Raw genomic sequence first — 16,058 nt, 5'->3', positions numbered from 1 at the left:
ATGGACTTTTTTCTAAATTGCAGGGTTGCGTAAAACTAAGAATAAGTGAATCATTAGGTTTAGTTAGTTTTGAACTAGACCAACTGTAAAGTTTAGATAGTTTTATAACTTCAGCATTTTATTTAAAGGGATTTTGTGTTCGAAGATACGAAGTACTTTTTCTTTTTCCAGTATTTAAGTATGACTTTACTATTTTTTGTCATTGCTTCATTATGTATTTCACTTCTGGTAGTGTGGAAGAGAAGGCCTCATGGCCTTAACTCTACCAGAATAAATAAATAAATAATTGAGTAAGCGAATAAGTAAATAAATAAATACGTTCATAAATAAATACGTAAATAAATAAATAAATAAATAAATAAATAAATAAATAAATAAATAAATAAATAAATAAATAAATAAATAAATAAAAAGATTAAATAAATAAATAAATAGATAAATAAATAAATAAATAAATAAAAAAAATAATAATAAATAAATAAATACATAAATAAATACATAAATAAATAAATAATTTTAGTCTGATAATTTCTTTCTTTACAATAATACAGAATTGAACTGGTTACATCAGCTTCTTCTCTATGCGGATGACGTGACTATGTTACGAGAAAATCCACAAACGATTAGGGAAAACACGGAAATTTTACTTGAAGCAAGTAGAGCGATAGGTTTGGAAGTAAATCCCGAAAAGACAAAGTATATGATTATGTCTCGTGATCAGAATATTGTACGAAATGGAAATATAAAAATTGGAGATTTATCTTTCGAAGAGGTGGAAAAATTCAAATATCTTGGAGCAACAGTAGGAAATATAAATGACTTCGGGAGATAATTAAACGCAGAATAAATATGTGAAATGCGTGTTATTATTCGGTTGAAAAGCTTTTGTCATCTAGTCTGCTGTCAAAAAATCTGAAAATTAGAATTTATGAAACCGTTATATTATCAGTTGTTCTGTATGGTTGTGAAACTTGGACTCTCACTTTGAGAGAGGAACAGAGATGAAGAGTGTTTGAAAATAAGATTCTTAGGAAAATATTTGGTGCTAAGAGGGATGAAGTTACAGGAGAATGGAAAAAGCTACACAACGCAGAACTGCACAGATTTTATTTTATTTTATTTTATTAGGTTATTTTACGACGCTTTATCAACATCTTTGGTTATTTAGCGTCTGAATGAGATGAAGGTGATAATGCCGGTGAAATGAGTCCGGGGTCCAGCACCGAAAGTTACCCAGCATTTGCTCATACTGGGTTGAGGGAAAACCCCGGAAAAAACCTCACCCAAGTAACTTGCCCCGACCGGGAATCGAACCCGGGCCACCTGGTTTCGCGGCCAGACGCGCTGACCGTTACTCCACAGGTGTGGACCAGATTTTATTCTTCACCTGACATAATTAGGACCATTAAATCCAGACTTTTGAGATGGGCAGGGCATGTAGCACGTATGGGCGAATCCAGAAATGCATAATCATAGAGTGTTAGTTGGGAGACAGGAGAAAAAAAAAGTCCTTTGGGGAGGCCGAAACGTAGATGGGAGGATAATATTAAAATAGATTTGAGGGAGGTGGAATATGATGATAGAGACTGGATTAATCTTGCACAGGATAGGGACTGATGGAGGACTTATGTGAGGGCGGCAATGAACTTGCGGGTTCCTTAAAAGCCATTTGTGAGTAGCTAAGTAAGTAACACTATTAAATAGAAAGATGATTTTGAACTTTATAGGCCTAATATACAGCTGGTATTGTGCATCTTGTTCTTTATCAACGATTTCTTCATTTTATGAAATTAAAATGTTATGTAGGCAAACAACTCAGACGTTTCTGAACACCAAATGTCTATTTTAAACGAAATATTGATAACCGAAGTACGTCATATTACAATGATAATGATCACTTATCTCATTGAAAGATAAATTTCCCACAATTACTTGGATGTGCCGTGGCAAGCTAGCTGTGACAACTAGAGTATGCCCACTTTTATTCAATACGTTAATGCTGTTATAGAGTTCATTTCAGGCAACTGTTAGGCCTGAGAATCTTGATTAAGGAACTGTCATTTTAAGTATTCATTAGCCTTTAGAACAGCGGTTTTCAATTATACTTTTTTTTTTCAACGGCCACATTCAAATTTTAGAGCTTAGACGTGAAACCATGAAGACAGAACTAATAAATTATATTCGAATGCTATAGAAAAATTGTTCCTATTTTAGGTCCATTACAGTAGCCTAAACTTACTGAAAATGTTTGTTCATGGTTCCTAACACGACTCTCTAGTAGCAAAAACTTTGTTAGCAAACGTTTTTACCTTTATTTTATTTATATTTAATTAATTAAAGGCCATCTTAATGAGAGAAATGAGTACGCTGTTTACAGGAGATTTTATCTATTAATGCATTTTATTTGGGTTGTCTAAGATGAAAGAGACTGACTGAACAGAACGCGTTGGTTCAATTAGGTGTGTGTGATTGCTCGCTGTTGTAATTAAGGAATTTCACCCACAAAAACCTCTCAATCAGCATTCTACGAAACAAATAATTTATCATCATATTTCCGTGTATTCGTTTTTGCTTACTTTCACCATTTTTCGTGCTTATTTTACTGTCTCCGTGTATTCGTTTTTGCTTATTTTGATGCATATTTTCACCATATTTCGTGCTTATTTGCTTGCTTATTTTACTGTTTGATTGTGGTTAGAAATCAGGGCTTTAAGGTGTTAGGTACAGTTTAAAGGAGTAAAATTATGGAAATATTCAACATTTTTTTCCTCCATTACTGTATCTTGTACAATAATCAAAATTAGTATGTGTAAAACACTGTCCTGCTATATGCTAAACATGTTTTTACGATTTAAAAAAACTATTTATATATATTTTTTTTTTTTTCAAAATTCAAAGTTCACTGTGCAGTAATGAAGCGTTTCCCTCATAACTCAAAAAGTATCCAACATTATGTGATGAATTTGTTTGTATGTATTTATGCATGCCATATCTACAACATGATGCAAAATCACTTCTCTATCTTTGATAGATTGTCTGATAAAAAATAAATTCATTTTAAAAATGGTCAAATATCTAACACAAAAAAATTATTTATTAGGGCATGTAGTTGAAAGAGCATGATATTGTAAACATGAGTTTCAGCAATAAAATAAAAGAAAGCGAACATGAAAAAATTGACAAGTTTATGAGTTATGAGGGAAACGCTTCATCACTGCACAGTGAACTTTGAATTTTGGAAAAAAATATAAATATTTTTTTTAATAGCAAAAATATTTTTTTTCTTATATCAGAAGGATAGTGTTTTACACATACCAATTTTCATTATTGTACAAGATACGGTAATGGAGGAAAAAAATGTTGAATATTTCAAAAAATTTTACTGCTGTAAGCTATACCTAACCCCTTAATAATATTAAAATGCATTTAAGAGAGGTGGGATATGATGGTAGACTGGATTAATCGTGCTTACGTGAGGGCGGCAATGAACCTCCGGGTTCTCTAAAAGCCGTAAGTAAGTAAGTAAGTAAGTAAGTAAAATTGAAGATAACAGACGAACTAATGTAAAGATGGAGTGTTTTGGTGGAATGAACTGGAGTACCCCTAGAAAAACCCTCTGAAACGTCTTCGTCGAGGGCAAATTTCATCACTACCTGGCCTGGGATGGAATCCGAGCGCTTGACAACAGGTGTGGCAAATTTTAGTGTTACTGTTTGAGGTGATATGTAGGCCTAATGCCGAGGATCTTGGGAGTGACCTGGAACCGTGATTTCTTTATGGAGAAAAGTACTTGGAAATGCTAACTCATTACGACAACAATAAATTCATACTGTCTTTACTTTCATCTTGATGATATTGCACCATACTACGCAACAGCTGTGTGAGACTATGTGATGAAGTGTTTGTCGATATAATTATTGGAAAATATATATGAATAGAAATTCCACCTGAATCACCACACCTAACATGGATTATTTATGTCTTATGACGTGACCAGATAATTTTAAAGTTGCTTAATCGCTCAAAATGATATTAGATAGGCTAATGTCTCAGGAAACCTGAGAGGGTTTGGAATTGAACGGGTTATAGCAACTGTTTAATGCGGATAACCTAATATGTCAGGAGAGAATCCACAAACTATTAGGGAAAACACGGACATTTTACCTGAAGCAAGTAATGAGACAGGTTTGGAAGTAAACCCCGAAAAAACAAAGTAGGCGTATATGACTATGTCTCGTGACCAGAATATAGTACCAAATGGAAATATAAAAGGTGAAGTCTATACAGAGTGTCCCATTTGTCTTGTGCACCTATCATAACTTTTTTGTTTGAATAGGTATTAAAATTTTTGTTTTTGAGCGTTATGTTAGAACGAGGAGCTAGTATGAGTGTGGAGATTTGGTGCATGTAACTACATTACGGTACAAGATACACGTGACGTCATCAATTTGTCAAATAGCACTACATATTTTAATACTGTTATATTGATTACACACATTAAGACGAGTTCAAAAATGTATCACAATGTCACTTTTCTAATCAATAACAACAACAAAACGAAACAAAAAGTACTTCCAATGTGATAATGTTATGCTTTGAGAGTCACAGAAGATGTTCCAAATGGTGACCATTCACATTAATGCACATTCGAAGGCGTTCCCCGAAAGACCGTATGACTCCCCGGCATGTTGCTGGCTGAATGGACACACAAGCCTGTCGAATGCGTTGCTGCATGTCATCTGGTGTTGTCAGAATGTTTTAGTACACACTGTCCTTTACAGTTCCCCACAGGAAGAAGTCGAGTGGCGACAGGTCCGGAGAACGTGCAGGCCACTGTACGTGGATTGTGCGTCGACAGTTGTTGTGGTTTGTTTACATGTTAAGACAGCAAACATACAACACACGACGTGAACGGACGTCAGTCGTCTTTCATTTTGTGCAAGTTAATGCACAAGATGAATGGGGCACCACAACAAACGTCATGTTCTGATGGCATTCATTTTGTATTTTGTTGTTGTTATGATTGGGAAAGTGACATTGTGATACATTTTCGAACTCGTCTTAATGTGTGTAATCATGTAACATGATTAAAGTATGTAGTGCTATTTGAAAAATTGATGACGTCACGTGTATCTTGTACCATAATGTAGTTACATGCACCAAATCTCTACACTCATGTTAGCCCCTCGTTCTAACATAACTCTCAAAAACAAAAATTCCAATACCTAACCAAACAAAAAAGTTGTAATAGGAGAACAAGATAAATGGAACACTCTGTATGCTAAAAGTGAATAAGAGTAGAGAACTTGAAAGCTTCCATTTAAAAGGAATTTGAAAGAATATAAACAGAGTGAAAATTGAAATTGAGGAGTCCATAATAGATCAAGTATCTTAATTTAACTACCTTGGCCATATAACATCTGAAACTACGAGGGACGTTGACAGAAAACAGCAGAAATATTACCAGCTAAATGGCGTTATTAAAATAAATTTTGTTAATCAAATGTCAATGACTATGAAAGGTTGTGTAATATATGGCTGTGAGAGTTGAGTCTTAAGTAATAAATATAAAAGTAGTTAGAAGCTGCTCATATGAAAATCTTCAGATCTTTATTGGGTTGAACAAGATTAGGTAGAGAAACGTTAACTATTAGGGATAACTTAGGTGTTAGCTACATTGTTGATGATATTACCAATTTTCAGTTACATTTGAGAGAGCACATTAACCGAATGGATGCAAATCGCTTCCCCATCTGGGCTTTTAATATCCACCCAGAAGCAAGCAAGATATTGAAAGACCAAGAAGAAGATGGCGAGACCAGGTACATATTTATGATCTATAAGAAGTAGGACAAAGGTCGTATTAATATGATGTATGATCTACGTAAAGATTAATTTTTGGTCCTGCAAAATTTATCTGTTAGGGTAACAATTGTTATTAGAGGAGAAAAATTCGCTCTGGCGCCGGGAATCGAACTTGGTTCCTTGGTTCTACGTACCAAGTGCTTTAACCACTAAACTACGCCGAAGTTCAATCCATAGCACCGGCGTAGCTCAGTGGTTAAAGCACTTGGTACATAGAACCAAGGATCCAGGTTCGATCCCCGGCGCCGGAGCGAATTTTTCTCCTCTAATAACAATTGTTACCATAACAGATAAATTCTGTAGGACCAAAAATTAATCTTTAACGTAAACTCTTCGCCCAACAATGCATATACTGTAGAATCTTGGCCACCAAGTCACTCAATTGAGTGCGCTCTTTGTATAATTGCAGTTGACTTAATATATGTCAACATATACGTCCAACATGGGGGCAGGGCATGTAGCACGCATATGCGAATCAAGAAATGCATATAGAGTGTTAGTTGGGAGGCCGGAGGGAAAAAAAAAACCTTTGGGAAGGCCAAGACATAGGTGAGAGGATAATATTAAAATGAATTTGAGGAAGGTGGGATATGATGATAGAGACTGGATTAATCTTACACAGGACAGGGACCAATGGCGGCCTTATGTGAAGGCGGCAATGAACCTGCGGGTTCCTTAAAAGCCATTTGTAAGTAAATGTCCAGCATGGAGTCAGGCCACAAGAGAAAAACATTAGAGGAGAGGGATTCGATCCGGTGCTATGGATTGAACTTCGGCGTAGCTCAGTGGTACGTAGAACCAAGGACCCAAGTTCGATCCCGGCGCCGAAACAAATTTTCTCCTCTAATAACAAATGATTTATGATGATGATGATGATGATGATGATGATGTGTTGAAGATCGTTTTCAGCGATGTATTAACGCAGAAGGAAAGTATTGTGAAGAATATTTTATATAAGTAGGCCTAATATGAATGAGTAGTGACTTTTGCCCATTCTATATATGACTGTTTATGTTTCCTCAGTTATTGAGAGGAAGTGCGCAAGAATAACATGGCGGACATATTAATTGTGAAAACCAGAAAAAACACATAGATCAGCGGTCATCAGCACAGTGCACCATCGGGCCAGCGTCCCTTACCCGCGGATAAGACATTGCACTAGCGTGCACCCGTGGCTGATGGCTGGTATGCTTTCTGCCTCTTCCTTCTGCACGACGATGCAAATTACGATGCACTCTTTACCCTTCACCCATTTCAGCGAGTGCTGACGACCACTAACTTAGATGTTCGAAATAACAATTTTCACGGTAAGTTTGGAATTTATTTTGATAAACGTAGGTATGACGTTATTGTGACTGAAGCAGCTGACAAGAAATAATCGTAACGTGGTTCTGTGAAGCTCCACATTGCTCCTACGGCGCTGTATCATGGATTTAGTATTGCGATAAGATAGATAAGATCTGCCTTTGTAGGTGGATCGGTGTGCACATGTAGGTTAGGTGGCACCCTCCTCTGACCTTTGCACACTATCTTAATACTCGCTAACAGTCGATATCTTAAAATTATGAAGCTTTATTTTATGTGTGTCATCATACCAATGTCTTTAAAATATATTCTATTTTTTAAAGTATATTATTTTCAGGATAACAGAGGATTTGGAATTGTATAGGTTACATCAGCTTCTTGTCTATGCGGATGACGTGAATATGTTACGAGAAAATCCACAAACGATTAGGGAAAACACGAACATTTTACTTGAAGCAAGTAAAGCGACAGGTTTGGAAGTAAACCCCGAAAAGACAAAGTATATAATTATGTCTAGTGACCAGAATATTGTACGAAATGGAAATATAAAAATTGGAGATTTATCCTTCGAAATTCAAATATCTTGGAGCAACAGTAACAAATATGAATGGCACTCGGGAGGAAATTAAACGCAGAATAAATATGAGAAATGCCTGTTATTATTCGATTGAGAAGCTTTTGTCATCTAGTCTGCTGTCAAAAAGTCTGAAAGTTAGATTTTATAAAACAGTTATGTTACCTGTTGTTCTGTATGGTTGTGAAACTTGGACTCTCACTTTGAGGGAGGAACAGAAATTAAGGGTGTTTGAGAATAAGGTGCTTAGTAAAATATTTGGGGCTAAGAGGGATGAAGTTACAGGAGAATGGAGAAAGTTACACAACGCTGAACTGCACGCATTATATTCTTCACCTGACATAATTAGAAACATTAAATCCAGGCGTTTGAGATGGGCAGAGCATGTAGCACGTATGAGCGAATCCAGAAATGTATATAGAATGCTATTTGGGATGCCAGAGAGAAAAAGACCTTTGGGGAGAAGGAGACGTAGATGGGAGGATAATATTAAAATAGATTTGAGGGAGGTGGGATATGATGATAGAGACTGTATTAATCTTGCACAGGATAGGGACCGATGGCGGGCTTAGGTGAGGGCAGCAATGAACCTGCGGGTTCTTTAAAGCCATTTGTAAGTAAGTATTATTTAATGTCGCCGTATCAACTACTAGGTTATTTAGCGCCAATGGAATTGCTAATATTGCAAGATGATATTTGACGAGATGAAACCGTGAATTTGCCATGGTATTATCTGACATTTATCTTACAGTTGGAGAAAATTCATCCAGATAATTAGTCAATCCAAGAGAAATTCGAACCCATGTTCGAACACAGCTCCTGATCAGCAGGTAAACGCGCTACCGCCTGAGCTATGCTGGTTTCAATATCCTATATTGCTATAAAGCAGGGCCGGGAAATTGAATGCTCTGTGGAGCAGTAGAGAGCGGCTCTTGCCCACAGAATACTACTGACAGCTCTCAAATGCAGAACACCTGCGCAGAGGCAGATTACCAGACATCGGAATCCGGATACCTTACGAATGGAACTAGGTTGATCAGTCACGGAGTTTATGACGGGTGACGTTACTCTCGTACTGTCAGTGACACAGCTCATCTGCTCTGGAAGAAATGAGGAGTTGGGATAGTTTTGCACCAGTAGTGGATGGAGAAAGAAAGTTAGAAATGCAATGTAGCATGCATTATAAAAACATTGAGTCACCAATTCTGCGCCACGTTACAATGTAGTAGCTGATTCTGAATAACTTTCATCATCATCATCATCATCATCATCATTATTACTGCTGCTATCATCACTACCAATATCGTTATCCAAAAAAAAAAAAAATAGTCAGATTATCCAGTACTGCAGACTCTGTATTATGTCGAAATCTATATTGGCTTTCCACTTTTAATGTACGTTGACAAAAACCCTCCCAGTTTTGTTTTGTTATTGACGATAAAGTCATTTCTGTAGGTTCCTTTAATCTTTGCAAATATAAATCTCTTTCACATTATTTTCTGTTTCATCTTTTTCCGTGCTAATCCGATCGGGGATAAGTCACACATATAAGGAGAAGTCTCAGTACGGTGTGTCCGAACTCCACCAGCCTTTGGTCAACCCTAAAAGTCTTTATTTGAGGCCTGTGTTCCTCGATTAAGGAGAAAAGGTTGACTTTGTGAAGTCGTTCACCGTTTTACCGTAAATTCAGACACACACCAGTGTAATATGCGGCGCGTTTAGTGGCCTGATAATAATGCGTAAGACACTTGTTCTTGGCTTCATTTCACACGTTTCTATTACTTTCGCTATTATTTCACGTGCTTGGGAATGAATTGCTTTCTTTTTTCTTATGAGACTACATGTTTAGGCACACTTAAGTTTAAGTTAATACATTTATTTGCTATATATACGTAATACGCTTAGAAATACACTTAATCTCTATACATGCAAACACTACGCACGAAATTATTCTACAAGAGTTACTATATACACTTAGTCTCTACACCTATACGCAAACACTACACATTAAAGTTATATTGCTACGTCTTAGCTTTGAATATTTATTTACACCAGGAATTCTATTAACTAAAGAAAGCAAACGTTCACCTCCGTCTTCCAAGTACAAATGGAGAGAAATGTTTTTTTGAAGAAAATAGAAAGGGGATTAAGCAGAGTTTACTGTATTCGCCCAACAGTACTGTTACCCATCGGTTTACTATAAGGTTAGCCTCACACCACTCAAAACAACTACCCCTAACTTCTCCAAGGTTCAGGGCAGATGAGATGTGTCATTGACAGTAGGTATACCGGGAACAGAGCATCTAGAGGCTTCAGTGACGTCACTGCGGAAGAGCCCGCACACAGCAGAATTGTTCGTTGCACTACTAACTGAAAACGTTGACCACTTACTTTCACTGATCCAGCTGCACTCTCACAATACAATAACTTCCGTTCAGAAAATGTTTTGCAGCTGAATGGTACCGTACCTGCTAGTGCGGGAGGAGGGGGTGGTCGGACCGTTTAAAAGTAACGGTCTTCAAGCCTCTAGATCAGCGGTCATCGAAACACTGCACTCTCGGGCTATCGTCTCTTACCCGCGGATAAGACACTGCCCTAGCGTGCAATCGTCGCTGCTAGCGGGTATGCTGTCTCTCTATCCCTTGTGCACGACGGAGCAGAGTTCCTTACCCTCCATGCACTCTACCCATTTCAGCGAGTACTGACGTACACTGCTCTAGATGCTCTGTCCCCGGTGTACAACTCGGTTCGTAACCCCGCTCCAAGAAACGAACCAAATTCGACAGAGTACTTTGTGAATTCATAGTGGATAGTTGTCGCGAGTTGGTTTCAAGGGTTATTGTACCACAGTGTTATTTGTACTAGGTTACGTGTATGTAAATATAAAGTAGCAATGCCGAAGTCGAAACAATCGATTCGCGCAGAACTATTGATAAAATGGAAGTGACATAAACAAAGGGAAAACAATATGTAATAATGGAACTAAAGTACGAAAAACTCAGCTGATTGAAAAACATTGCAATAGTAGGTCACATAAAACAAACGTCGAACGTAAATTTAAAATGGAAATGTCTTCGAATACAAGTTGCTCACAATCAGACATAAATTTAATGTTTTATAAAGATTTGTGCAATATGATGGCGAGAGAAAAAGGATGTAACGTCAAATTAATGAAATATGTGACATCGGTGGAAAAAGTAATTTTGAAGCATTCATTTATAACAATAAATTATAGCATCCATTAGCTGAATAAACTTGTATCCTTGATTAATCAAATGGTTCTGCTAGTAAATATAGGCCTAACGAAATATGTCCTTGAAGTTATTTTCTTTTCTCCTGAAACGTGTGTTATAGATTTGTTGGTTACACCCTTATTCAAGGGAGGTTTTCAATTCTAAGAAGATTTATTTATTTATTTTATTTAATCTGACAGGATTAAGTCCATAAGCCCTTCTCTTCCGTCCCACCAGATAGCACATATAAATACAAAAAAGAAATACAAACACTGATGAAAATAGTACAAATTAAATTAAAGACCTATAGAGGGTCAACATAGTCAAAAGAACACTATAGAGCTATCATCGAGTTAATACAAGAGGAAAAAAAAGAAGAAAATCAGAGATGGCAATGATGATAGTGATAACTAATAATAATAATAATAATAATAATAATAATAATAATAATAATAATAAATCCATAACATATTAATTGTCAATTTTACAACAGCATAGTTGCAATATTTGCTATAATGTCATGAGTTCAGCCGAAGTTGCGCAACCTGACAGGTGTTCAACAAGCAATTTCATGAACTAGAATGTGACTTTGTAATTTAAATTTGAATTTTGATATTGTTCGACAGTCTCTGACATGGTCAGGGAGAGAATTCCAGAGGCGTGGAATCGATATGCTGAAAGATGGTGAGTAGAACGATGTTCTGTGCAGAGGAATAGAGAGAAGGTACATGTTCCGGGTTCGAGGTAGTGGAAGGTAAACAAAACGAGATGCTAGATAAGAGGGTGTGGAGGTGTGGATGATTTTAAATCGTAATAGTAAGGAGTTGAAGAATCTTGTTTCTTTAAGTGGATTCCAAGACAACAATTCTAGTGACGGTGTTACATGATCGAATTTTCTAATGTTACAAACGAAACGAACGCAGATATTGTGAACACGCTGTAGTCTATGGGCAAGATCAGTATTTATATTCGTGAATAGAGAATCACAATAATCGAAGTGGGGCATCACTAAAGTTTGAATCAGGTTCTTTTTAAGGCTGAGAGATAAAACGTTGATTAAGTGTCTGAGGGAATGAATTATGGAAAAAGTTTTCTTACATATGTAGGTCACTTGACTTTGAAAATTTAAATTTGAATCTAAATATACTCCTAAATTTTTTATTGTCTTACTATATGTAATTATGGTATTATTTATTTTTGTGTTTGATACTGTGGCTAGATCTATTTTGTTTAATGCTCATTGGTGGCCTATTATTATGACTTGTGATTTTTCTGGATTTAGTCTGAGTCCAAATTTTTGCGCCCATTGAGCTGCAGATGCTAGATCTTCATTAATTCTGACCACAGAGTCATTGATTCTACAAGTTTGGGACTGAATGTAAAGTTGTAAGTCATCAGCGTATAGCGTTATTTGACATTATACTCCCAGGCTTATTTCAGTGCTAGGATTTGTTGGTGCGAAATATCAGTATTACAATTTGCAGGGTAATCTCTAGATAACAGTGGAGATAACATTGAATATAGAAATAATGACAGTTGAACGAACTCCAAAAAATAAGTAGTGACATATTGACATCCCCAAAAATATGCGGAATAAGATTTGAAAACTACTGTATAGGCCAGTATTCAGATTGTTATTGTGAGAGTTAACTGCATAGTTATATGGATCATTGAGCTTAATACAAACCTGAGTAATTTAAGGGAAGACTCTACTGAAAATCATGAACATTTTCCAAAACATTTTATTGGCTATTTAGTATGTATATTTCCATACCCCAAACGAATTTAGTTCGTTTCTGATCACAAATATGTTTAAAATGTTTTTTTTTAATTAAGACTATAAGAGAACGTAATATTTAAAGAGCTGTCAAAATTATTTTTTCATCAAATAATTCTTTTTTTACAAATTTTAGATTACAAATCTAGTAAGTTTTTGTTCTAAAGCTGGCTTCCTGAATTTACGAAATGAATGTAGCGGAGGAGAATTTTAATTTACATAAATATTCATTTTACTTTCAAATCCATTTCTCCGTAAGTTTATTTTTCTTGAGTCAACATCAACTTTTTTATGTCAAATATTATTCAATCTGGATGAAATATTTACTACAAGTATTTATGAGGTAGGTAATATTTATGTTTTTATACATTTATTTTGTGAGAAATGTTGCTAGTTTATTTTATTAATATATTTTTTTTCATGAATTACAGAAAAAATAACATTTTTTTAAATTTCAGAAAAATGGTTCATAAGTAATAAATGATCTATTTCATAAAATGAATGCAGTGAAATATTTCTCTTTGTCTTGTGAATTTATTTATGTTTTTAAATTTTAGTAAGTTATTTTACGACGCTTTATCAACAGCTTTGGTTATTTAGCGTCTGAATGAGATGAAGGTGATAATGCCAGTGAAATGAGTCCGGGGTCCAACACCGAAAGTTACCCAGCATTTGCTCATATTGGGTTGAGGGAAAACCCCGGAAAAACCTCAACCAGGTAACTTGTCCCCACCGGGAATCGAACCCAGGCCACCTGGTTTCGTGGCTAGACGTGCTAACCGTTACTCCACAGGCGTGGACTTGTCTTGTGAATGTAACCAAAAATACGAAGTTTAAAAATTGAGATCTTCTATTAAAAACTTGTGTTTGAAAATATTTCTAAAAAGAATAGAAAAAATCAAAAGCCAAAAACATTTGACAATTCAAAGTTTGAATTTTGTTAGTCCTTTACATAGTATAAACATGTTCTCAAAATTTGGTTACAATGATTAGGAAAATAGTGGACTGTCCCTTTAAATATTACGTTTCTTAACAACATTATTGGGGCACTCAGAAGAAAAGTGATACAAGTGACAGTTTAAAAAAACGTGAGATAAGTGTATATTCTAAATCTTTAATGTCACTTCTGTTCAGAAAGGAGTAATTGAAGTGCAGTCAGTGCTGTTTTCTGTTGGCCTAACTCCTGTATTACGATGCTTACAGAGTTTTGACTGAGAGGCAAACTAATACAAGTACGTTGTTTGCATAGCGTTGTTACGTTTTTTCTGTTTATGACTAATTTATTTCCCATAATGGAGAGAGGTAATATATTACAGTACTGACTTTTCGAAATATCTTCGTGGAAGGCCTGCACACATTGAGCTGGACCAACTATACAGTGATCCAATAAAGATAACTTTTGCTAAGTGGAGCAACTTGCAAGAGCTGAAGAAATTCATCCCACCCATACACCACTCTTTGTTTGATGACCTGAAGAATCAGGAGAGACCTATAAAAAGGACTGCAGGACGTGGTCGTGGAAGAGGAAGTTCAAGGAATACTCGCGGTAGGAAGCCTACAGATGTACTTCATCTGTACAGAAACACAGATGTTGCAGCAGAGAGACATGTGACTTGTTCAGATGAGAATAGTGACGTAATGGACAGCGACTAAAGCTGAATTTAATTGAAAATTAAAAATATTCTTAACCCACTTCTTTCGGTTATATAGACACGTTTTATGTCATAATATGACAATAAGAAAGCTCAAATGCTATTAAGGCAGGAATGTTTCAGTGTTGTAAACAATGTTCTTGTTCTTGTTTTAAATAATATACAAATACTGAAAATTCTTGCACTTAGTGTATATTACTTCTCCACAAAAATATTTCCGTGGCAAAATAATACAAGTGACTTTAGGACTCAATTTTACCTAAACTGTTTCAGAATAGATAATTTCTATTTAGAAGTTAAAAAATATAGGTACCAACATATACAACTGTAAATTTACAGCAACATAGTCCTGTAGCGGATTTTTAAATTTCCTTTTCAACTTCAAAGTCGTTTGTCTCAAAACTTACTAAACGTCAGTTGTATCACTTTGCTTCTAAGCGCCTCATATTGTAAGCATCATAGAGTTTAATACAAACGTGAGTAAATATGAGATTTAACTACATTATTATATAGAACATATAGGTTAATACAAACCTGAATAATTTAGATTCTGGGCAGCCAGAATCTGTGGATCTCCGTCCACCTCTTCTGGTTCACTTGGTGGATTTTGTGGAGGATCCGCCATTTTTAAATCCAAAAATGTCTTCGCTGTCAGCAATTGAAGTAGGTAATACTGATTCACTTGCAAAAGAATTACTTTTTGTTAACTCACATATTCACACGCACACACTTCACGTAAGCGTCTGATTGCAATGCTGCTCCGAGACCGAAGAACTGTTACCAATTTGGCACTTAAGAAGATTTAGCAAGCTTGATTATAATTGATAAGGATAGCTAATCGGTTGGTGTCAATCTGCGATAAGGCACTGCCATTTTGCGACAATATTTATATCAAAATGTCTGACCTCCTCTGTCTTGCTTTGAACAATGCCATTGCAGAATGTTTGTCCTTCCTCCGAAAGAGAGAATAAGTCTAATCTCTCTCTGTGCCACTGATAGCTTTATTTTCATAAGATCAACATATTTAACATGTGATACAGTGTCATATCGTGCTATCTTATCGCTCGCTTGCATTATCTTTCACGGACTTTATCAATGGGACCTGGTGAAATAACAATGGATTAACATTCTTATGAAACGTTCGACCTAGCATTAACGTCAGGCGCTATGACGAACTTTAAAATTAATTTCGTCATCTAGGACAGGGATGGGGGATAAGGGTGGAAATCAAGTATGTTAGGATGACTCACGCAACATCTCGGGCTGCAGCGACAACTTTACTGCCTTCTTTTTAACGGCTGAAGGATATAGACAGACAAATAACAGGAGGGGAATGTAGGGATAAGGCTGCTCTGGAGATCCAATCGATGACCAAAACAAATTGGGGAACCGAGTTATACCTCTATGGAGGAAGCAGAGAAGGCAGACTGGACTTAACCTGGTTTCTTCTAAGAGCTTGGAGGGTACTTAGAGTCGTCAACGAAGAGGGGGCGAGAATATGTCCTCTTTGCGGTAGAGGCGAGACGTCACATATTTTATCGGAGTGTGAAGCCACAGAAGCTCTCAGGAAACGATTCCTGCCAGAGTCCTTCATTACATCTAGCAGGAGGCACTTGGCAAAATACGATATATTAAATAACGCTAAATTCTGT

At 36.1% G+C, this 16,058-nt stretch overlaps 1 protein-coding gene across 1 annotated transcript in view; it reads right to left on the bottom strand.

The window, feature by feature from the left end:
• The window catches only part of LOC138694135 (phospholipid scramblase 2-like), a 42,930-nt gene extending 27,574 nt beyond the window's left edge, over positions 1 to 15,356 (bottom strand). The window contains exon 1 of the mRNA XM_069817741.1: positions 14,941 to 15,356. Coding sequence (XP_069673842.1) covers positions 14,941 to 15,031 — 91 coding nt within the window. The 5' untranslated portion in view covers positions 15,032 to 15,356. The remainder of the gene's footprint in view (positions 1 to 14,940) is intronic.
• Positions 15,357 to 16,058: the final 702 nt, after the last annotated feature.

This window comes from Periplaneta americana, chromosome 2 (genome assembly GCF_040183065.1).
Source record: "Periplaneta americana isolate PAMFEO1 chromosome 2, P.americana_PAMFEO1_priV1, whole genome shotgun sequence".
Classification (NCBI taxonomy): Eukaryota; Metazoa; Arthropoda; class Insecta; order Blattodea; family Blattidae; genus Periplaneta; species Periplaneta americana.
Note: the sequence above shows the minus strand (reverse complement) of the source record. Positions and strands in the feature narration are given on the sequence as shown.